This window comes from Citrus sinensis, chromosome 2, assembly GCF_022201045.2.
Source record: "Citrus sinensis cultivar Valencia sweet orange chromosome 2, DVS_A1.0, whole genome shotgun sequence".
NCBI lineage: Eukaryota > Viridiplantae > Streptophyta > Magnoliopsida > Sapindales > Rutaceae > Citrus > Citrus sinensis.
In genome coordinates this window covers 3,844,461-3,867,785 of record NC_068557.1, presented here as the reverse complement: position 1 = coordinate 3,867,785, position 23,325 = coordinate 3,844,461, and the positions used below count along the sequence as shown (strand labels likewise).

At 36.7% G+C, this 23,325-nt stretch overlaps 5 protein-coding genes and 2 non-coding genes across 11 annotated transcripts; 4 read left to right on the top strand and 3 right to left on the bottom strand.

The window, feature by feature from the left end:
* The first annotated feature begins 619 nt into the window (after positions 1-619).
* Positions 620-3,456, top strand: LOC102612538 (pentatricopeptide repeat-containing protein At5g27110). The gene has a single exon (XM_025094460.2). It carries the CDS (start codon positions 895-897, stop codon positions 2,977-2,979), a length of 2,085 nt encoding a protein of 694 aa, XP_024950228.2. The 5' UTR covers positions 620-894; the 3' UTR covers positions 2,980-3,456.
* Positions 3,457-7,938: 4,482 nt separating this feature from the next.
* Positions 7,939-8,010, top strand: TRNAE-UUC (transfer RNA glutamic acid (anticodon UUC)). Its single transcript has one exon. It is a non-coding gene; the product is annotated as a tRNA-Glu (tRNA).
* Positions 8,011-8,246: 236 nt separating this feature from the next.
* On the top strand, positions 8,247-10,935 carry LOC102612241 (hypothetical protein). The gene is made up of 3 exons (XM_006470676.4): positions 8,247-8,417; positions 8,903-8,940; positions 10,656-10,935. The coding sequence occupies exons 1-3, from the start codon at positions 8,342-8,344 to the stop codon at positions 10,767-10,769; spliced, it is 228 nt and encodes a 75-aa protein (XP_006470739.1). The 5' UTR covers positions 8,247-8,341; the 3' UTR covers positions 10,770-10,935.
* A 1,615-nt stretch (positions 10,936-12,550) lies between these two features.
* On the bottom strand, positions 12,551-14,317 carry LOC107175946 (uncharacterized). The gene is made up of 2 exons (XM_015527871.3): positions 13,134-14,317; positions 12,551-13,060 (listed from the first exon to the last, which is right to left on the bottom strand). The coding sequence occupies exons 1-2, from the start codon at positions 13,540-13,542 to the stop codon at positions 12,981-12,983; spliced, it is 489 nt and encodes a 162-aa protein (XP_015383357.2). The 5' UTR covers positions 13,543-14,317; the 3' UTR covers positions 12,551-12,980.
* Positions 14,318-15,838: 1,521 nt separating this feature from the next.
* On the top strand, positions 15,839-17,688 carry LOC102611940 (cytochrome P450 94A1-like). The gene has a single exon (XM_006470675.4). The coding sequence runs from the start codon at positions 15,978-15,980 to the stop codon at positions 17,559-17,561; it is 1,584 nt and encodes a 527-aa protein (XP_006470738.2). The 5' UTR covers positions 15,839-15,977; the 3' UTR covers positions 17,562-17,688.
* A 624-nt stretch (positions 17,689-18,312) lies between these two features.
* On the bottom strand, positions 18,313-23,164 carry LOC102611444 (uncharacterized). Of its 5 annotated transcripts, none has more exons than XR_008052218.1 (3): positions 22,884-23,164; positions 19,193-22,323; positions 18,313-19,109 (listed from the first exon to the last, which is right to left on the bottom strand). XR_008052218.1 is itself a non-coding variant. In XM_052434553.1 (2 exons), the coding sequence occupies exon 2, from the start codon at positions 22,154-22,156 to the stop codon at positions 20,543-20,545; it is 1,614 nt and encodes a 537-aa protein (XP_052290513.1). In that variant the 5' UTR covers positions 22,157-22,344; positions 22,884-23,164; the 3' UTR covers positions 18,313-20,542. The 5 variants fall into 5 exon arrangements, 2 of the variants coding, with proteins under 2 accessions (XP_052290513.1, XP_052290512.1); XR_008052217.1 differs by having other exon boundaries at positions 20,291-22,323; XR_008052219.1 differs by having other exon boundaries at positions 20,350-22,323.
* Positions 23,165-23,169: 5 nt separating this feature from the next.
* TRNAR-ACG (transfer RNA arginine (anticodon ACG)) lies at positions 23,170-23,242 on the bottom strand. Its single transcript has one exon. It is a non-coding gene; the product is annotated as a tRNA-Arg (tRNA).
* Positions 23,243-23,325: the final 83 nt, after the last annotated feature.

Below are 23,325 nucleotides of genomic sequence, written 5' to 3'. Positions count from 1 at the left end.
TATTATTAAAAGGCCAAGTGCCACGGTATTTGTTTCATTGGTCACGTCATGGGACCATATCTTTTTTCCTTTATTTTCTTGTTGTCTTTTGAAAGATAAGAGTGGGTGAAGTATAGTTTAATTTCCGACTCTTATTTCTCCAAAAATTTGAATTGGAGTATTCAGTTAAAGAAAATGATTTAGAATATGTTTGTTGTATGTTTGAATGCTAGGAAAGTATGTAAAAACAATTTCTTCAATGTAAAAATCCATTGATACTCTCTCCTTAATATTTTATTTATTTTAAAGATAAATCTATATATTAACAGGATTGAAGATCAGACCCTAATTTTATCTGCTGCCTCAATCAGAAATTTTAAAGGATATTTCAACTCATCTACAAAAATAACAAGGAGTCATGATTCTCGTCCCATTGCCATTCTTAAACTTTAATTATTCTAATTACGACATAGATTAGGGATAACGATTCGATGTATAGTTGAATTTTTGAGTTAACGGTTAAAAGTTAATTAAAACTTACCTAGAACTCATGTTAGACAAATCATAATTGTTGATTCGATACAAAAAACAAGCTCAAGCTCATGTGAACACCAAATCTTAGTTCATAGACTAGATGTCGCTCCAGTCCGAATAATTGAACTAATAACACCTAAATCAGGTCAAGCTTAAACGTAGGTAGCATATTTAAGCATTCTTTAACCCGGAAAAGGAGCCTAATATTTAAGCCGCTTGAGGTGGTGGGACAACCCATGCAAATTGTTATTGAAGGTAGGTTGTATTTTGCTTATAAAGGGCAAGTAGTTGCGAAAAGCGTTACATACGTAAACCATGAAGCCTCAATCTCCACTCCCCATGTAAGGACAAGGTCAAAGGTTGTTTAAGTCGCCGTTCTTGATGAACATAACAAGGATATTAACTCTTTTGAGAACATGCACTGGTTCAAAGTCACTAAAAGAAGGCAAAATCATCCACCAAAAAGTTGTCACCCTTGGCCTACAAAACAACATTGCCCTGTGCAAAAGCCTCATCAATCTCTATTTCTCCTGCCAAAACTATGACTATGCGATGCTTGTATTCAAGACCATAGACAACCCATTAGACCTCTCTTTATGGAATGGCCTTATGGCCTCTTACACCAAGAATTACATGTATATTAATGCTCTTGAGCTCTTTGATATGTTACTGCAAAACCCTTATTTAAAACCTGATAGTTACACTTACCCCAGTGTGTTAAAGGCTTGTGGGGGATTAGGCAGCGTAGGTATTGGCAAAATGATACATACCCATTTGATAAAGACTGGGTTTTTGTTGGATGTTGTAATTGCTAGCTCTACTGCAGGGATGTATGCTAAATGCAATAGTTTTGAGTGTGCGGTTAAGATGTTTGATGAGATGTCTGAAAGAGATGTGGCAAGTTGGAATACGGTCATTTCTTGTTATTATCAAGATGGACAAGCTGAGAAAGCATTGGAATTGTTTAAGAAAATGAGGGGTTCAGGGTTTCAGCCTAATTCAGTGACGTTGACGACTGTTATTTCTTCGTGTGCAAGGCTTATGGATTTGGATAGAGGGAAGGAGATCCATAAAGAGTTTATCAAAGATGGGTTTGTTTCTGATAGTTATATTAGCTCGGCTCTCGTTGACATGTATGGAAAATGTGGTTGTTTGGAGATGGCTAGAGAAGTTTTCGAACAAACCGTCTTAAAAAGTGTGGTTGCTTGGAATGCGTTGATTGCAGGATACAGTTCTAGAGGTGATAGCAAATCGTGCGTTAAACTTTTTTGGAGGATGAATGAAGAAGGAATTAAACCCACCTTGACCACTATAAGTAGCGTACTAATGTCTTGTTCTAGATCAGGCCAACTTAAACATGGGAAGGTCATGCATGGGTACATAATAAGAAACAAAATACAGGGCGACGTCTTTATAAACAGCTCACTCATTGATCTATATTTCAAATGTGGAAGAGTTAGTTCAGCTGAAAATGTCTTTGAGAAGATGTCCAAGACAGATGTAGTTTACTGGAATGTTATGATTTCAGGATATGTGACAGTTGGAGATTATTTTAAAGCCCTTGCCATCTATAGTGACATGAAAGAAGTTGGTGCAAAACCAGATGCTGTAACCTTTACTAGTGTCTTACCAGCCTGTTCGCAATTGGCAGCCCTAGAAAAGGGCAAAGAGATTCACAATCATATCATTGAGAGTAAGCTAGAAACCAATGAGATAGTCATGGGGGCTCTCCTTGATATGTATGCAAAATGTGGTGCAGTGGATGAAGCATTGAAGGTTTTTAATGAATTAACTGAGCGGGATCTTGTGTCATGGACTTCAATGATTACTGCTTATGGGTCTCATGGTCGAGCTTTAGAAGCTCTGAAGCTTTTTGGTAAAATGCAGCAATCTAATGCAAGACCTGATAGTATTACTTTCCTTGCACTTTTATCAGCTTGTAGTCATGCTGGATGGGTTGATGAAGGTGGTTATTATTTTAACCTAATGATTTCTGAGTACAATATTCAGCCCAGAAATGAGCACTATTCATGCTTGATTGATCTTCTTGGACGAGCTGGAAGATTACAGGAAGCTTATGGGATTTTACAAAGCACCCCAGAAATCAGGGAGGATGCTGGATTGCTAAGTACGCTATTTTCGGCTTGCCGCCTGCATAGAGATATAGAAATGGGAGAAAAAATTGCGAAATTGCTCATTGAGAAGGATCCTGATGATTCATCAACTTACATTGTTTTATCCAATATGTATGCATCTGTCAAGAAATGGGATGAAGTAAGGAAGATAAGATTAAAGATGAAGGAGCTTGGGTTGAGGAAGAACCCTGGTTGTAGCTGGATTGAGATTGGAGACAGGATCCAGCCTTTCTTCGCAGAAGATAAGTTTTATCCGCAGGCAGATATGGTGTATGAATGTCTAGCGATTCTTGCTGGTCACATGGAGAAAGATGAATTGCTGCCATCTTAGAGTTGGCAAGAAAATCTGCAGTCTAATGGCATCATCTGGTTTCCAAATCAGAAAAGCAATATCCTTGTGGAAAACAGTTGACATGAAGTCTGCATCCAGAAGATTTCAATAGATAAACGGTTCACCTTCATGATCCGCGAGGGCAAGGAAAGGCATTCAATTACTGTTGGAGTGTTTGATCCACCTCTTGGTCTGCAAGGCTTATTTGCAGAAGTACAGAAGAGACAGTACTTGAACATCTGGAATCTTATAGACACACTGGATGTTGGACCTGAGTAAGGTAGCATTTGGAAAGCAATTATGAGGCAAGTATTTCCTCTGAAAGCCGGGAGGTTCCAACAACTCTGAAGCGACAGTTACTACAGAATAATAGTGATTACCAAGTCATATGTTAAGCATTTAAAAAAAAAAACTGTCATAGTTATTCTGTTTGTAATTTTAACTGGCTAATCATACGGCATATTTCATGCCAGATTCTTTATTGAGATATTTGGTATCAGATAATAATTGCTCAGTGTTGTCAAAACTAATCCATTGAATTTTAAAATATATGAATTATGCTAATAATTTGTCCACAAGATCAGGAAAAAATAAATAAAAAACAAATTCCAGACACAATTTAGCTTATAAAAAATCACAACTCCGATTACTATTGATTGCCCTTACTACTTTGGAAGGTAAGCCTTAATCCCTTAGTACTTTGGAAGGGAAGCCTTAGTCACTTTGCAAGGTAAGGGAGAGAGATGCTTCGACATTACTCCAACAGAGCTGTCTGATAAAAATATGACCTCCAAATTGTCACACAATGCCCGGATTTCATAATCCACCCTGCATCTGGAGTTCTTGGGCTCGGGGACATATTCAGATATATATGATTTAGCCCTGATGGTCACAACAAAATTTACAGCTCCGATTGTACTCAACTCATATTCGATTGCCTGAGCAGCTTGATTGGCAACATATATTGACGAGGCACTGATGTTTGCATAGACCAAGTCCTGCTGTTGTTCATCCTGATAAAACGGTTCAATTCCTGCGCTTGACAGAAACTCTTGTCCGTGCAATATATCTACATCAAACTGCTCATAAGTGAATTTATGGTCTCTGTCATGATTTCGTATAGACAAAGTAATATTCCAATTCGCAGTTATTCGTGACGATGATGTTGCTGATGCTGAAACATTAAAATGATCGACAGAAACCGATATTACCTCAACTTCTGGTAGATGATCTGTGGGTGTAAAAAAGTATATCAACACTATGCAAAGCAGTGCCATTATCTCGAGAAAATACCTACACTTAAGTCTTGGTTTTTTTGGATCAATCTTCTGTTTATATGTATCCATTGAAGCCAAAAAAAAATTGATTGAAACTATGTAACAAAGGGGAAATCACATGAACTAAAAGAAACGATCGAAAGAGCTGGTTTCTGGATGTGTTAAATGTATAGGAGTATATATACTATTGGGCAGTTTCTATTTGAGTAAAATCCTATGTACCATGGGAATCCTAACTATAGCAGAAGTTCTACACGTTACAGGATTAATTTTAACACCAAGTATTGGTAGTTAGTTTAGTCATTGTCAGTGGTTTTTCTATAGGTTAATTATTAGAGCATTACTATTGTATTTGTAGTTGGGATAAAAACTCATTTAGTCCTTGTATTTTAAAATTAATGTCTATTTATTTCTTATATTTTTAAAAATACCTCGAAACATTCATGTCGTTAAAGTATTGATACTACCGTTACTTTTTATTTCTTTTGGGTTACTTTTACAATATTACCTTTTTATAATAATTTTTTGTTTGGACATTAATAAAAAATAATAATTAAATTACCAATTTAACCCTAAAAAATAAAAAAATATATATTAATTTTTTTGCAAGCACCATTTGCATACTTGGTAGTTTGCATACAATGTTTGACAATTAAATTTTTGACAGTTAAAAATTAATATAATTTTTTAGGGTTAAATTGATAATTTAATTATTTTTTTATTAATGTCCAAATAAAAAAAATTATTATAAAAGGGTAATATTGTAAAAGTAAGCCAAAAGAAATAAAAAGTTACGGTAGGGTATCAATACTTTAACAATAGGTATGTTTCGAAATATTTTAAAAAATATAGGAACTAAATGAATACTAATTTTAAAATACATGGACTAAATGACCTTTTATCCTTTGTAGTTGTATTCAATTTTTTTTTTTTTTAATAGCAGTCCCACAACGATCAGGAGACTCGATCCTCTACATTTTAGGTAAGAAGAGAAAAGTGGCAATTAACCAACACAACCAAGGAGTTATGGGCTAAATTTGTCAAATTTTCTAAAGAGAGTACAAGATATACTTTAAAATTAATCCTTTTCGTCTATGCCTGCTTATTCATTTAGTTCTCTGTTATTAATGTCCTGTGATCACAGCATAGAAATTTATCATTTATAATTACACAACCATTGGAATGTATATTATTGCATTAATGCTCAGGCGCAGCCCTAGAAAAGGGCAAAGAGATTGAAAATCATCTAATCTCTTTACGAGTGAGCTAGAAGCCAACGAGTTAGTCACTGGGGCTCTCCTCGATGTATATGCAAAATGTGACGCAGTGGATGAAGCATTTAAGGATTTTAATGAATCACCTGAGCGGGATCTTGGATCATGGACTTCAATGATCACTGCTTATGTGTCCCACGGTCGAGTTTTAGTAGCTCTGAAGCTTTTCGGTGAAATGCATCGATCGAATGCATAACTTGATAGTGTTGCTTTCATCAGCTTGTAGTCGTGCTGGACGGGTTGATGAAGGTTGTTACTGTTTTAACCAAATGATTTCCGAGTATAATATTAAGCCCAGAAATGAGCACTACTCATGCTTGATTGATCTTCTTGGAGGAATTGGAAGATTGGATGAAGCTTATGGGACTTTACAAGGCACCCCAGAATTCAGGGAAGGATGCTGGGTTGCTAAGCACGCTATTTTACGCTTGCCACCTGCACAGAGATATAGAATTGCGGAAGAAATTGCAAAATTACTCATTGAGAAGATCCTGATGATTCATCAACTTATATTTTTTTTATTAAATTTTACTAAATATATATGCACCTGACAAGAAATGGGATAAAGTAAGAAAGATAAAGATTAATGATGAAGGAGCTTGGGTTGAGGAAGAACCGTGACTGTAGCTAGATTGAGAATGGGGAGAGGATCCAGCCTTATTCTTTTAAGTCACATAGAAAAAGATGAATTGCTGCTATCTTAAGAGTTAGTTAACAATGCAGACTCATAGCTTCATGTGGTTTACAAATCAGAGAAGCAATCTTTGTGGAAAATAGTTGACATGAAAAGTACTGTATTGTATTTGTATTTGTAGTTTGTTTCCAGTTTTTTTATTTTTAACATAACTCCCAAAATAGTACGCTAATTGTGGTTGTATTCAATTTTTAATTTTTAACATCACGCTTTAGCATTGTATTTATTGTTCTTTTTCAATTTTTTTTTCGTTTTTAATATAACTCCTAAAACGATAAGAATACTCGGCTTCCACATTATAAGTAAGGAGAGAAGGTGACAAGCAACATAACTCAGGAATCATCGTCTAAATTTACAAATTTTGTAAAGAGAGTAAAGATATATTTTAAAAATTAATCAGATTTACTACCGATCTCCTCATAAGACAGGAAATTAACTAATCAGTTCCCCTACAAAACTTGCCTTGTGATACAGTATAAAAATTCTCAATGCTGTACATCAAACGTAAAATCATAAAAAAAAAACAATTTTGAAACACATCAAACAGAAACTCTTGATTGAATGTATTGGGTCCAACATCTTTCTATGTAAATCTCAATAAAAAAACAAGCTCTACCAAGGCGGTCCAATATCTTTTCAATCTCATCTCAATAAAGATGTTGGGTCCAACATCTTTGTTGAGTACATAAAAGCCACAGGTCGGCCATGCTACTATTTCTACCTCGGCATGGATCACCTCAGCCAAATGGTATGAGCAGAACGCGGGATAAACACGAGACAACCAGAGACGATTACCGGCCAGGGTAATGTACCGACCAGAATCATATACTGAGCCGACACCAATTCCCCAAAAAAGCGGGAACACGATCCCACAGAATCACGGTAGTTGCACTTTTCTCAGAACCGTTGCGGGAGATGCGAGATCTCACGTTTGCCCACAATGTAGCAGTAAAAATCCCATGAGGGGCTACCACTACCCGAGAAAGGGGGGGATGAAGGGTGAGTGAAAACGTGGGACAGCGGCTATAAAAGAAGAAGAAACCGATGAAGAAAAGGACATAAAAAATTGAGAGAGTGAAAACGCTGTCAAATTGCAATCAGACCATTTTCTTACAAACTCCGAACAATTTAGAAACCATTTTTAGATCTAAATTGCACTGTTTTCCCGTAAACGCCTTGAGCTAACTTAAGCATCGGAGGATTTACGCCGGCAAAACCACCGGCGTCTCTGATCTGTTTTTAGTGAGCGCAGGTCTATTGAGAGAAAGGAAGACGATTCCAATCCCAGTGGTTTGAGCAACAATAGATAACACAAGCGTTGGTGAAAGAATCTTATCAGTCAAAGGCGTGCAGATTTGAGGAATCTGATCGGTCAAAGGCGAGCAGATTTAAGCATCAACAATCTTTTCATTCTAAAACAAGTTCTATCAAGGCCAAGATGTGAAAGAGAGGATTCAAGTATTATAATTAGTTTGTTATTAGTTTAAATATACCTTGTAATTCCGATATTAACATTATTAGTTAAAAAACAAGAAAATAAAAAATAAAATATTAAATATTAATTTGAATTAGTAATGCCCTTAGTAACGAACAAAACAGTTTTATTTATAACTATTTTTTAGACTTACAAAAGCTTATCCCCAGTCTTTGGTTTTTCATTCTTTAATGCCATTATCGAGTATATATATTGCAATAAAATTAGAAATTTCAACACTCCGTTGTAGTCCAACGGTTAGGATACCTGGCTTTCACCCACGAGATCCGGGTTCGATACCCGGCAACGGAACTGCAGATTTTCACGTTTTGCTTGAATGAGAATTCAACCAAGTCATTCATTAAAAATTATTCTTTCTAACCGAACTTAAAATATGTAAAATCCCCGTTACTTTTAACGGTAGACATTCAAAGTCAAAAAATAACATTTAAACCAGAGTCGTTGAATAAAGCCCATTTTGATTTGGGTTAAAGATCAATCTGACCCGAAGGCCCATTCAATACATCAATCGAATCAATAGACAGAACACAGCAGGCCGGGAGCGATTTTGATTTAACCGGCGCAAAGGGGAAAACCCAAGCATTTGCTCTTCCAAGTAAACAAAGGGACAAGAGTCAGTTTTATGGCGAGAGAAACCAGTTGTCTGGCTCGTGTAACCACCGGCGTTGCTGTCGGCGGCGCCGTTGGTGGTGCTGTTGGTAAATTTTTTCTTTTTCCAACTTCGTAAAACCAAATTTGCTTTGCTTCTCCTGTACTGCTATTTATTTAGGATTTAATAATTTTCCCTATTCTTGGTGTTAATCGATTAACTGTTTTAGTTAGTCTAAGCACTAAAAGTTAAAATTTTTATTTTAAATTGGGCTCTTTTCAGTCTGCTGTTACATGGGTTTAGGGTTTTAATTAATATGCACCCCCAATGAAATTGTGAAACTTTTATGCTATTCAGTGTTGGTTAAAAAAGAATTGTTAAAACATGTGATTCCATGTTAACGTATGTTATCTTATAACTTTCTTCATAGTGAGACTTGCATAATGTTGTTGTCTGAAGTTTCGATAATTTTGTGCACCCAATGAAATTTGAAGAAATTAGTTGGGAAGTTGTGGGATTGATACTGATTTTCTCTATTCATAAAATTGTGCATATTCATTATTTCTATACTTGATTTTTTGTTCTTTTATCTAGGTGCTGTGTACGGAACATACGAGGCAATTAGGTATAAGGTATGTATCTGTTGCGATTCTGAACTTCGGGTATGTTAAGGACTGCTTGTGCTTCTGCTTGACTTCGAAAGCATAACAATTAAAGTATTTAGTACGCATATACTTGGTGACTAATATTTATCAATCACAGTAAAACTTTTCGATAGTGATACTCTATATAGGAATAACCTTTATGTAATTATAAAAAACTTTGGTCCCATTTTCAGTCAGTTATAAATTATATTAAACTCTACATTATAATAAGTTATAATTTTTTTAGATCCCATCTTAAAGAATTTCTCCACATTGTAATAATTATCAATATATTACAAAAAATATATGCTATATTATATTAAAGCTTGAGGATGAAATAAAAGATTTTTCTGAAGTTGTTTGGGCCAATGATTTATTCTTTACAGTTATTACTTTATAGTATAGCATATATTTTTATACAATTTATAGAATTTACATTGAAAGGAAAACATTAAAAGAGAATGCAAACATTTAGACTTTTAAGATGGCTGTTCATATTCCCAACAACACATGATACATGTACTAGTTTTTGAAACTATGTTTATCTTTTATCAATTATTATACATTGGATTTGACATGCTGTATTAATTAATTATTAATGTAGTGCATATTTTACCTCTATATCAATAATGAAGTCTAAACAATAATTTTTGTAACTACACCTTTATAAAGTTATAACCTCATCATAATAATTAAATTTATTTGGTCTCAACATTATGACTGTAGAGATGTTTTACTGTACTCGCCTACTTATTTTTGATAGCCAATGATTCCATTCCACTAGACCCCAATCCCAAGTATACCCTTCCAACTTGCAACTTTCAATGCACATCTAATTTTGGATTCCTTCTTCATTATTGTTGTTATTTATTGAAATGATTACATCTTTTATCTTTTAATTTTGGATTCCTTCTTCATTGTTGTTGTTTTTTTAATGAAATGATTGCATCTTTTATCTTTATATACATTTTTTTCCCGTGGATGTTAATGATTCTGAATAAGGCTTCAAATTTAGGGTGACTAGTTTATGGACACTGATTGCAAACACGACAAGAACCAGGAAAAGTAGTTTTCAGTGTAATGATCAATAGGTGAAGCATGATATGGCAATGTAGAACCATGGTAGTACTTTTTAAGAGAGTCAGTTTTCTACTAATTTGTCTCCACAAGCTGATGCTGCAGTTGAGTTTGTTTTTTATCAAATGTGAGTGGATATTTCTTGAGGACATTAAAAGTAAAAGTACACTGAAAAGCCTCCAGCTTGATGATGGATTTGCCAATGGATGGCATCACTAGCTGAATTGTGCTTGGTGAACCTAGATGCGAATTTCTTAATATTTAAGTCAGCTCTAGTTCATCTTGGGCGTCTTGCTAGTTTGATGGTGCATGGAAAATGAAGATCTTACCGGAATCGACATCTATGAATGTAGGTAGAAAAATAATCAAAATTGCAATTATTAGGAATGACTGTCAATGTGCAACATCTTTGGGAATGACTGTCTGTGTGAAATCTATGTTCTCTTATCTTTGGTAAACATCCTAGTTTATTTGCATAGAAAACTGAAGGTGATCCTTTGACCTCCAAACCAGTTGAAATACCCGATGATATCTGACAAGAATTTTTTAATTAGAATTTTCACTATTTTTATTGACAGGGTAGTTCATTAGTTAATTATTTAATTTTTGCGTCTGGGGAAATGCAGGTACCGGGACTTCTGAAGATTAGATATATCGGACAAACCACACTTGGCAGTGCTGCTATTTTTGGTCTTTTCTTGGGTGCTGGGAGCTTAATACACTGTGGAAAGTCATATTGAGCAGCTTGGTGTATCAAGTAAAAAAAATTTTTTCTCCCCAGCTTAGAATTATTTGCCTTTGACTCAGAAGTCTTGTTTGTATGAGTAGAATATCATGAATATTGGTCTTTTGTGGTCATCTTGGCTTTCTGGATGCTTTATACAATTTCATAGAAATTAACCTTCTTATTTGGTGAAATTCTATGTTGTGATGTTTAACTGTGGTGATTATAACTAGGGGTTGTATTCCGCTTGTCAACTTGATGTGAAATGTAACTTAAGATGTTCTGAATGAGCATTTTGAAATAGAATGGTTAGAACTAGTAAGAAATTTCATCAATTCTGACAAAAAATTTAAATATATCTTCATTTAACCCAGATATATATGTATGGGATAATTTTATTGTTTAAAACTGCATTAATTCATTTTTCTATTTAAACCCAGATATTTATTTATCATTAAGTTTTCAAGAATATCTGTATGAGCATCTTCCAGTTTTCAACATATTAAAGAATGGGGACTAGCCTAAAACAAGAATAAACTTGGAATCCTCTTACAGTAACCCAGTGATCTACTGGTGAAATCTCAGGGATTCATTGGTAAATTTTGCTCCATTCTTCTCAATATTATGGGGAGATTGAGTACTTGAAATTTGAACGTATACGGTTTTCACTTATTAAGTTACAAACTAATGGATACTAGGATGAGGTGAGCTGAGCCTTTGAAGTTTAATATCATCACTGGATCTTTACAACAATATTTCAGATTATAGAACTGAGGAACTAATCCTTTATAGCATTATTCAATACTTCACTTTATATATGAAATTTAGATACAAACTTTGTAAGTCTCATGTTATTCTTTGCTACGATTCGCCCTTGAGCAATGCTCGGTAGATCTACCAAATTTACCAAGGAAAATTTCTGAAGACTATTATTTAACAGCATGCAATGATGTATATATATGTAATACAACAGTTACAGGAAGTAATGTGAACAAAATAAAGCTGTGTAATTATTTTCATTCATCTCTTGATGTATTATTACTTACTACTGTTTTGCTTCTTCATTTCGTACTCAAACAGAAGAAAACAATTGTTTCACCTGCTTCAAACATGACAAAACATCAACTATCTTGGGATGATTTTCATTCCCTTAAATATTGCTGCAGCAACTGATGCACCATTTTGCAATTTCACCAAGCTTTGCCAAGCTCATGATCTTGAATTTTTCATTTGGAATATATCCAGCCGCTGATTAAGGCACTCCTGGCCACCAACGAAGTCATTTATCTGGTCCTGACTTGAAAAGCTTTTGTAGTTGCCTGTTTTCTAGAGGTTCCCCTCATAAGTTCTCAAATAATTGTATGCCGAAACTCCATACATCCTCAGCCATTTCTGATGTTCTCTCACAATTTGGCCTGTTACTGCCGCTGCTGCAATAATTTGCAGCTCCAAAACCTGCTAACTTGGCATTGCACAATTCATCTAGAAGAATGCAATCGGATGTTATGTTGCCATGATATATGGGTGGTTTAGAGTACACGCGCAGCATTTGATTTGCAGATATTATTTGTAATGCTATTGCCAACCTCTTTTCCCAGTCCAGCGTACCTCCTTTCTCTCTCAGGTTCCGTCTCAAACCAAGTATCTTCTTTGGAATCTGTCTTGAGGATATCCCAGTAAGGTAACAATGTTTGGGTGAGCAGAGGATTTGAGCAAGATTTCTTCTTCTAATTTTGTTTGAGAAGCCATATATCTCCTAGCTTTAATTGCTACCACAGTAACATTTCTTGTAACTGCTCTATCTCCTTTAATCAGCGTTAGGCCCTCAACTGAGTCCCCAAAGCTTTTAAGCATTCTTCTTCTTTTAAGTATAGCTAATGTAACCAAAGCAATTGAAACACTTATAGCAACAACAGCTGAAACAACAATAGTGATGACAACCTTAATTTTTTTCACCTCGATTAACAGGAGAAGCAATGTAAAAGCTAGCAGACCAACCTTCTCCTTTATCCGTCGGAGTAGTGAACGCAATCGTAACCTCGCCAGTCGGGTTCATTGGCTGGAGGTCAGACCCGGAATAAAGTCCAGAGAAGTTGGTTATCCGCTGCCTTTTGCTATCATATATAGCCAGACAATCCGATCCTTTTGAGATGTTAATGTGACTGAAATTTAAGGATGGAACGGTACCAGATTTCCCATGGAGAATCCATTGGCAGCCAAGACCTTCTCAGCAGGAAAATCTGATTGATGAACTGTAGCCGATTACTCCATTACAATCATAAACATATTCTCTTCCATCGCAAAGTCCTACAAATTTCATTGTAATTATAGTAGCTTAAGTTTTGTCTAATTAATTGAATTAAAGAAAGCATTTGGTTACCTGCAGTATAGGTAAGCTCCCATCCTCTTGATTCAAAGGGAATATGATCGCCACATGTAAATTCAACAGAAGTTTTTGAGTCCATCCTGTAGTCCTTGAGACAATATCCATCATTTGATTTAATACTAGAGCACCGCGAGTGGCAAACTAGGAGGTGGTCATCGCTGCCCGCTGCAACTGCAAGGTAGTTAAAGCTTATGAACATCGCATCCGGAATGTTGATTTTCCACTGAAATTTTTGGTTTGGAGCATATGGCTGCATACCATCAGAATGATTCACAACAATTCCTCCCTTCAAAACTCCTATGTGCTGCTCGAGAACAACTGCGTCGCTGCTGCAGGTTTCTGCAGGTGCCACAGTTCTTGGTTTTCTGGTCCCAAATATATGGCAGCATGTCTCAATACCCATTCAAACCAACTGCATTAAAACTTATATTCCTCTCTTCATTAACATATTGAGGAGGACCATTCTTGGCTTTTAAAATGGAGGAAAACAAGAACTACTAATTGTCAATCCATTTCCATCAGTACTAATCCATCCTCTTCCATCTCTGTCAGTTACCTCCTCTGCAATTTGCGCCAGCATATTTCCAATCAAGGTATCAATCTTCTCATCACCATTAGGAGAGCCAACATAATAGGCAATAGCTGCTATTTAAAGATATTGAACAATGAACTTCACAGTATGAGAAACCAAAACATGATAAATCTAGTTCTTGTTCACTTCAAAAACTCAAGCACAATTGAAGTTCCCTCTAAAATTTTCTATAGCAGTCTTGTTAAAAACTGCCTGTGAAATCTGAGCTACTTTGTCTGAAGTCATGTTGAGTTCAGCTCCTGTGAAGAAACGCTCAGCATCAACATCTACTTTATCAGAAACTTGAGCATTTGAACTGTCTCTATACTGTCTTACAACATCCCACCAATCTCCCAAGGTAGGAACTTCCGAACGCTTACTGTTGTATCGAGATGCAGTTAAAGAATTTATTTTTTTTTTGGTTTTTGACCATAAGGTATCCTGGGGAGAGCCCCAACTGTGGGAGGCACCTTTAAGCTCGTACCACAACCCAGATTAGAAGTATCCGCTCGAACTGACAGGCACAGGTTCTCCCAACAAATGCGACTTCCCTGCAACTCGAACTGGAGAGTAAACCCAGTCAAGTCACTTAAGGGGACTCCATTACCAGTGGAGCCAACACTTTGTTGCAGTTAAAGAATTTATGGCATTTCGTACAGCTTCTCTACCCGGTTCTCGCCATCCAGTACCGAACCGGATGAGAGAATCCGCCACTGGTTCGGTCATGATTTTCCCAGCTTTGTAAGAGAGGCCAAAGGTGCTTCCATCCGAAAATACAGAAGAAAATTGAGGAAGAAAATGAAGTACAAAAAGCTGATAAAAGAAAACCAACCATCTATAATCATATGAAATTATGCTGGTGAAGAAGAATAGCCGTCTCAAGGCTCATGGTGGATATAAAGTATGATGAAGAATGAGAGGAAATTAACCAATGGCCGGCCTTAGAAAAGACAGAAAGGGGACGTTCAGTGAAGTTGCCAGTAAGTTGACAAGAAGCAAAGACATGACAAAAGATTTCAGAACAAGTTAGCTGAAGTTGGAAAAAGCCTCCAAAAAATTTACTCTTTTATTCAAATTATTGCTGTTTATTTCAATGTCATCTTGCTTTGAAGTTTTCTCTCCCAAGAACGTATAATATAGTGCACACACCAATCCAGTATATACTGCTCCAAAGTATATTGGTTGGTTGTGAATGTGTTTTGTACCTGCGATAACTCGAATTGAAGTCAGTCAGAGTAAAAGTTGATATTTAGTAGGTGAGATTTTTCATTCTCATCCAAACCTTTTTAATTGAATATATATGTATATATATATATATATACACACACACTTAACTAATAATCAAACGTTATCTCTACGATTATAAACTGCGAATTATTTCATGTAGCTTCAATTTGGTTCAAATGCCGAGTTTGCGCTGCTTTTCATCAAGCTAGTTGCTTGTCACCAACACCCAAAAGCCTAAATATGACAAGCCAACCGAGACAGCCAAACCTTTAACCATTTTAATGATATAAACTCGTTGATGTCAAGGGTGTTGTTGGGTCGTCGTTGACTATTATTACTTTAGTAGGAAACAATAATGGAATAGTTAATTTCTTCATATTCACAGAGATAGGAACACATTTCACATGGACATTGTAAGCCTCACTTGGATTGTTTTAATGGTAGTCTTCACAATTTTTGTTTCACTTGTAATATGGGGTAGGAGTGGACTCTAGAGATACTACTGATTGAGTGACTCTAGAGATACTACTAATTGAATTACACACAAATCAGTTTAATTATGCGTTACAAATCCATACCTTAATTAATGATTCAATCAGGTGAAAAATTAAAACAATCATATTAATCTTATTCACAAAATTGTATACCAAAAATGAATTTTTTTTTTTTTTTTTACCAATGGTCGCATCCACCTTCTTCAATAGGGTTACCTATTAGAAACAAATTTACTAATATTTCATTCCGAACAAGCAAAGAATTTAATCACACACTAGAAAAATATCCCAAAAAGTTGATAAGACTACTGACTCAAATTTCTAAGAATTAACAAAGATTCAATCATTCAAAACAAAGTTGAGGTCCAAAATGTTCATCATATAGATCTTTTTCATATATTTAAGGAGAGTAAAATTTTCGAAATAAAATAAAAATGCGTCACAAGAAGGATTTCGTTATTGAAAGTCGGGTGTCCTGTTATCATCACATAAATAAAGCACCAAATTTCCTCTCATTTCACAGGAGAACGATAAGGGCAAACCCCAATGTTGGACCTAAACGGCACCGTGGTGCCATTTCTGACGTTTCTCACTCTCATCCTCTTCACTTTCTCCTTCTTCTCTTCTAAATCCAAATCCAAAACCAAAACCCCATCTCCAGAATCCCATCCCATAATCGGAAACCTCCTCGGATTCCTCCGCAACCGCCACCGCTTCCACGACTGGGTCGCCGAGCAGCTCTCCGGAACCCCATCTTCCACTATTCAAGTCAACTCCTTCCTCAACCTCTCCAATGGCGTGGCCACCGCCGACCCCGCCAATGTCCGCCACTTGCTCCACACCAACTTCCCCAACTACGTCAAAGGCTCCCGCTTCTCCGCCGTCCTCCGCGAGCTCCTCGGCGACGGCATCTTCAACGCCGACGGACCCACCTGGACTCTCCAGCGCAAGATCGCCAGCCACGAGTTCAGCACCAAGTCCCTCAAGAACTTCATAACGGACGTGGTCGAATCTGAGATCACCGAACGGCTCTTGCCGTCCCTGTGCATCGCCTGCGACGAGGGCTTGGTGATTGATTTGCAAAAAGTGTTGGAAGATTTCACTTTTAATAATATGTGCAACGTTGCATTCGGTGTTGATCCTTCTACTATGGTGGAAAATTCTTATTTTATTGAAGCATTTAACGACGCCACCGATATTTGCTGGAAAAGATTCATGTCCCCAGTTGCTGCGTTTTGGAAAGCGAAAAGATTGCTCAATATTGAACCGGAGAAGCTCTTTAAAGAAGCAATTTATGTGATCAACGAGTACGCTATGGATATTATTGCATCAAAAGAACGGAGCTTAAAGATTAGTAGTGTTGATGATGATGATAAAAATCACCAAGATTTGTTGTCAAGATTCATTGTCGCGAGCTCGGATATGGAGTTTAAAGATGGAGAACAGAGGAGGAAGTTTCTGAGAGATATCGTTATAAGCTTCATTCTTGCAGGTAAAGATTCGACGTCGACGGCGCTGACATGGTTCTTCTGGTTGATCGCCGGTCACCCCAGGTGCGCGGATGCAATTCGCGCGGAGTTGGATTCGCTTATTGAGTCTCCGGATAATGAGTTGTTGTCGGGTAACGAGCCCAGGATTTTCAGCTATGATGAGCTGAAGAAGTTGCATTATTTACATGCTGCTCTGTCGGAGTCAATGCGGCTGTTTCCACCGGTGCCTATTGATTCGAGATTGACGGTGGATGATGATGTGTGGCCGGATGGGACGCGGGTGAGAAAAGCGTGGTTCGCTGATTATTCGGCTTATGCAATGGGGAGGATGGAGAGAGTGTGGGGAAAGGATTGCAGGGAGTTCAGGCCTGAGAGGTGGTTGGATGACGATCGGGTGTTTCAGCCGTGTGATCAGTTTAAGTTTCCGGTGTTTCACGGAGGGCCCAGGTTGTGTTTGGGGAAGGATATGGCTTATCTGCAGATGAAGTTGATTGCTGCAACGGTGTTGCATCAGTTTGAGATCGTAGCCATTAATGGAGGTGCTACTCCAGAGAAGATGATGAACCCTCCTTACAAGCTATCTTTGCAGCTTAAGATGAGTGGTGGGTTTCCAGTTCAGCTAAAGAGAAGATGCCAATAAATTTGAATTTGATGCATGCATCCCTAGCCTTTATTGCTGTAGTATTATAGTTTTGCTCTAAACACAAATGTTATGATATTGTCTATATTGAATTATTTCCCTTAATGACATGCAATTTCCTTGTTCATTTCTGAGCATAAAGAGTAGATTAATTTTATTGAAATAAGTAATAGATTGTAAGAAATTAGAAAAATCATCCACTAAGAGGTTTGAGGTAGAGAAAAAAAACCAACATTTACAATTTTGCAAAATTCAGTAGGAGTGGGAACGGCCAATGAAATAGTAATCTGTAAGCCAACAGTGGCAGCATCAAAAGAAGACACAGATCAGAATGAGAGACTACTGAAATATCAAATCATCCGCACATAAACTCTGCTGATGCAGAGATAAACCCGGTGCACCAAATATCAATGCTCAGACTGCCGAAGAAAAAAGCAGATTGTGGAGAGGAATCCCAAGTCTATAGTTGGTTTTCTGATGCAGAAATGAAAATTCTGCAGTGCAACTCCTCCATCTGCACTACCCAGAAGTTAAACAGCTGAGTGTTCCTTCAATGTTAAACGCTAATCCCAGTAACTAAAGCCCTTGAACCTACACCTCCCGGATAAAACTTTAACACAGACCAAAAGCCATCAGCTCCGAAAAATCCTTCTGAGGCTACTAATATTAGCCAGATTGAAATGAATATTTTGCTAATTCATGCACGTATTAGATCCACATAAAAACTCATAAGAAAAAAAAAAGAAGAAGCTTTAAATGAATAACACCACAGTACTTAGCAAATTGTTCAGTGAGCAACAAAATGACTGAAAATTTTTACATTATAAATGGAAACTACTATTGAGCTTAATAAAGTTACTGAAAAATGCATAAGCTGACGCCATTCTCTGGATTTTCATAATGTCCTATTAGCTGAGAATTATGTTTCCATAATCTCAGCTAATATTTTACAAAGAAAAAGAATACCTATTGTTGCTAGTGATCATCATTGCTGACAATGTCCTCTCTAGTTGGTCAGGGATTACAGGCTTACAGCCTAACTTGTTAGCTCTCAATTTCCTTCTTACAGCATGTAACTTGTTGGCTCTCAATTTCCTTCTTACAGCATGTAACTTGTTGGCTCTCAATTTCCTTTCTTAATACCCTTTCAGGTCTTCTTCACCCTTCACTCAAATTTCAGTCTTTAGACTGCAGAAATGAGTCATAGACTCTGCTAACCATAATAATATTAACATGCCACCTCATCTTGTGCAGCTCAAGTTTCTGTCACTTTTTCTAGTATTTTCTCTACACCTCTTCAAAAATCTGCTTGCTTATTCAACAAATTGATCTCCATATCTCATGTAGCTCACAAGCCATCGGGTGTTGTGTAGCATAAACTTAAACCACTTGGAGTTGTTCCCTTTATAACCTCATCAATTCAACAATTTTCAAGATTTCAAACAGGTGGAATAAGGGGGTAAAGGTACCAATTTGACTTCAACTCCAAAGTGTTATGATGTCCCTAGTAGCTCTAGAGGCATTCTCAATAAGTCCGAACCAGCATCTCTGAGATTAAGAAAGAGGCATAATTAGATGATTTACTATGATGTGAATTATTTTCTAAGATAAGCAAAGCACTAGGTTCTGACATCTTAAAGCCATAGTGCTGGAAATGCAACAAACAAGTCAATTATAAGTCAAAGAAGATGAAAATTCCCAGACCATAAACTGCAAAATGCAAACTTAAGGTTAGAAGGCTAGGGGACTTTTAAGTAGATAATAAAGCCAGAAACTAGAAGATAAAAAAGTGAAAGATTAGGATCAAAATTAGACAGGGAAGAGGAGGAAACGAACTTCTATTCAAAAGTAGCAATAACATACAACAGCAGTGCTTTTGCAGCATTTTAACCCTCTTTCAGATACATCGTCTTAATAGTATTGTTCCATTCTAAAGTCAATCATTAGAACTCTCTAAATAATTACAAGCATTGGCATAATGAAGCAACAGTCCATGTTGTTATAATGCAGGGCCTTGTTGAAAAAACATGTGATTTCTCTTTATTTTGAGATGCTTTAGCACTGAGACAGCAAGTAATTAATCATTTTTCCCAGCAAAACAAACAAATGGACCACAAAGTTCTATTATCAGAACCAAAACTGTTTGCTTCAGAATTGTAATATCTTTCACTATCTTTTGGTTGAGAATGTCTCAATGTCTTAAGCTCTCCAGATACATATCCCACCAATAAATTGTTGCCACATTTCCATGTACAAGGCAACAAGTTTTGGAAGGGTGTATTACACCAGAGATTCTGAAGACTTTGGACTATTGGTGTTAGGATCTTCAGCTAATACAACAAATAATCATTTTTCTGTACCTGACTTGCAGAAAGCCAAGTTCAAACCATACTAAAATGGAAACCTAAGTGAAACAGATGCTTGTGGCAATGAAACCAGCAAGAAAATACTCCCTTGAAAATAGCGGTACTATATAAGAAAGAAGTTAATCAAAGTATATAGAGTAGAAAATCTATATAAACTATGACAGAATTATTTTAACTGTTACGGACGATTGAAAAAACGACAAGGTGTGCGTATAATACAAAATGAAACCAATTTTGGCTTGCTTTTCCTAGGCAAAAGTTTACTCAGTATTTTCCTTTCCTTAGCAATAGATTGTTAATTTGTTTATTTATATAGAAAATACTTAATCAGTAAAAAATTCAAATAAATATGTAAAACCCAACCTGCAAAAATTCTGATAAAATATAATTTACTGCTCAACTCTTAGAGGCAACATTCTTACGCTTGACTGTATACTGAAGCGAAACTGAGTCCTTAAGTTGATGCTCAACTGTCACGCACCGACTTTTTTGAGCTGTAAAGGAAACTTAGAACTGAGTTGCTACAGCATTTGGGTACATCCATCATTGAAAGGCATGGTGTTACGAGGTCTTGGAAAGGGCCAATTTATTTGAATTTCTAAGATATCCAAGATTTTAAACTGAACTCTCAAAGGTTACACCATTATTGGGTGATGAATGGCAAGCAATAACTAAGTCATCAGAAACTGCAATAGGTTCATCAGCAGATTTAATTTGCAATCCGCATTCCCCAGTTCTTGCTGGTTGCCTCTCTGTCTCTGAGCATGGTGTTGGAGATGGCAAATTGAAAGTTTCCATTGAGTGCTGAGAAATATGTAACAGATGCAACTCATTAGGAACTCCAACTTCCAAAACCTGAATCTTCCGTAGCCTCTCTTTCAGATAAGGAGAAAGTGTTTTACATGAGACCAAGACATCCAATGACTGAACTACTCCTTTATGAACAAGCGTAGCAAAAGCTGATTTTACTCCTCTAGCTATAACATCCTTCCGGTCAACATCATAGTTGTCCACGAGAAGGAATAAAAAATCGAGAAGAGTGTGAGTCATGTCAATGTATCTTGGTATTGAGCATACCATCAGCAACATTGCAGGCTCAATATTCATGATATTGTCCACACTTTCATCAAAGAAAAGCCAATCATAGAACAGTGCAAGCTTCGCATTGGTTTCAACATGATTCTTTTGACAGCTCTTAAGAAGCCAACCTATAACAGCCCATCTAGGAATAATATCTGATTGAATGATTTCATTAGAGGGGTGATGTCCACAACATATAAACCGTATAATGTCAACTATCAGAGTCTCTCTTTCTGGCCCAAAAAGAAACTTCTTAGCAAACCATGCCTGATACCGCTTTTGGCTACCCAATTTCACATGTGTAAGTAAAAACCGCAATTGAGTTTCCATTTCAGGAGTGATCCTTGTTAAGAAATACCGGGACGAAGTCCTCAGATGATACAATTGTGAAATATCCGAAAACCCCGGGGTCTTAAACTCACTCGGGTTCAATACTAAATCTTTCCATATAGCACGAAATACAGGTACATGAACCAAGTCTTGCAGTAGCCGAATAAGATCTCTACCAATCTTCAAACATAACTGAAACTGCTCTCTCAACATTTTGACACAAAAATCAATCTCTAAACACTTCAACACGTCTAACTTTGAATTAGTCAATAATCTACAATGATCAGCTAATAAATGAAGAAAAGTATACAAAGCACTACTCAGAACCAACGGTTCCTCCTCTAACAAACAATCCCATTTACCCAAAAACAGGCTCACCAACTCAAAACACAACCACAAATTCCCATCACTAAAATCTCCACCAACAATTTGCCTCAACAAACTCACTAACAAACCATCAAACCCTACAGCCGAAACATTAATCATCTCCTTCGTAACCCAAATCAACTGATTCTTCACAGAATCAAACAGTTTAACATACAACTCCTTAACAACTTTAACAAGCAAACTCACAAATAAAGCATACCCATCAGTGACTATAGCATGTAAATGCTTAATATGAACTTTGGCAAAATGAGGTTCACATAAAACCCCGTAAAGAATAGCCCTATTGAGCTGCATGTATTCTTGTGGATTTGGGACTGTTAAAGCAAAAGGAGGTCGCAATTTTGATTCAAGAGCATCAAAAGCCTGCCTTATAGAGAGTTCATAAGGATTTTCAGCTTCACGAGGTGCTGTTCCAATTAGTTTTGAAGCCATGCTGAGGAAAAATGCAAATAAAACGGATACTGATACCTTATACCTTATACCTTATACCTTATACCAGCCAGGGTTTCAATTCAGTGAGGGAATTTGCCATCTTGTCAGAATGAGAATCACCAGTACCCTTCCTTAGAGTTCAACGATGTTGTTCTTCACCATATTTACTGTAATTGACAATCAGTTCACTGATTGAGATGGAGAATTATTTAAATCCAAACAACTGTTAGTTGGGTCAACCTCAAAAATTCAATCGGGTTATATTCAATGAGGTAATATGTTTAGGGTTCTGTTCATTGTGGTGAGCGAGTCTCCAAGCATTTAGGCTTTAGCTGGATTTTGGGTGAATCACTTGCCATTCACAAGGATGTGAGACTACAAATATATATTTTTTGAGTATATCATTAGGAAGTTAATAAATTACAAATGAAAGAAATTTAATTCTCCCTGGCCCTTGCTAGCAAGCTTTATGATCTCTAATTCAGGGCAAGTAATCCTCCACTAGCTGAATGATTCAATTCATTCCTCATATTAAGCATATGACCCCCATAATAATGCAACCAAATGATAATTGGTTGCAAGGAAATTCAATAAAAAATCCTAAAATGAGCTAAAAAGTTCTCATTTTTATATAAAAATCCTAACCCTAAATATCCGTTCTTTCTCAAGAATTAAGAATTCAACATTCATGGAAGCCTATGTTTAACATAAAAAATCAGCAATTTACCTTGGGACAGCCGAAGTGGAAGCAAGGCAGCGTGACGAGTGAGGACGACGAACGTACTCAGCGGCGCCGGTACATGGCAACAGGAAGTCGAATTACGGGTTGCAGCGACGGACGGACGGACGGACGGACTCTTCGCTGTTTGTCGCTGTTTGAGTATTTGTTCTTCCAATTTGGAATTAGGGTTTGTTTCAGGTTTTCTTCCATCCGGTTCGGGGAACCCGAACTGTTTGTTCCCAGGCAGTTAAAAAGCTTAAAAAAGTTAGAAGAAAAAAAACCAAAAAGAAAACGACTCCACTGGGGATCGAACCCAGAATCTCTGGTTCCGTAGACCAGCGCCTTATCCATTGGGCCATGGAGTCTTTGTTTGCGCATTACTTCTATCCAGAACTATAATTCGAATTCATTAATTGACATAACTCATAAATTTTTGCTTCATAAATAG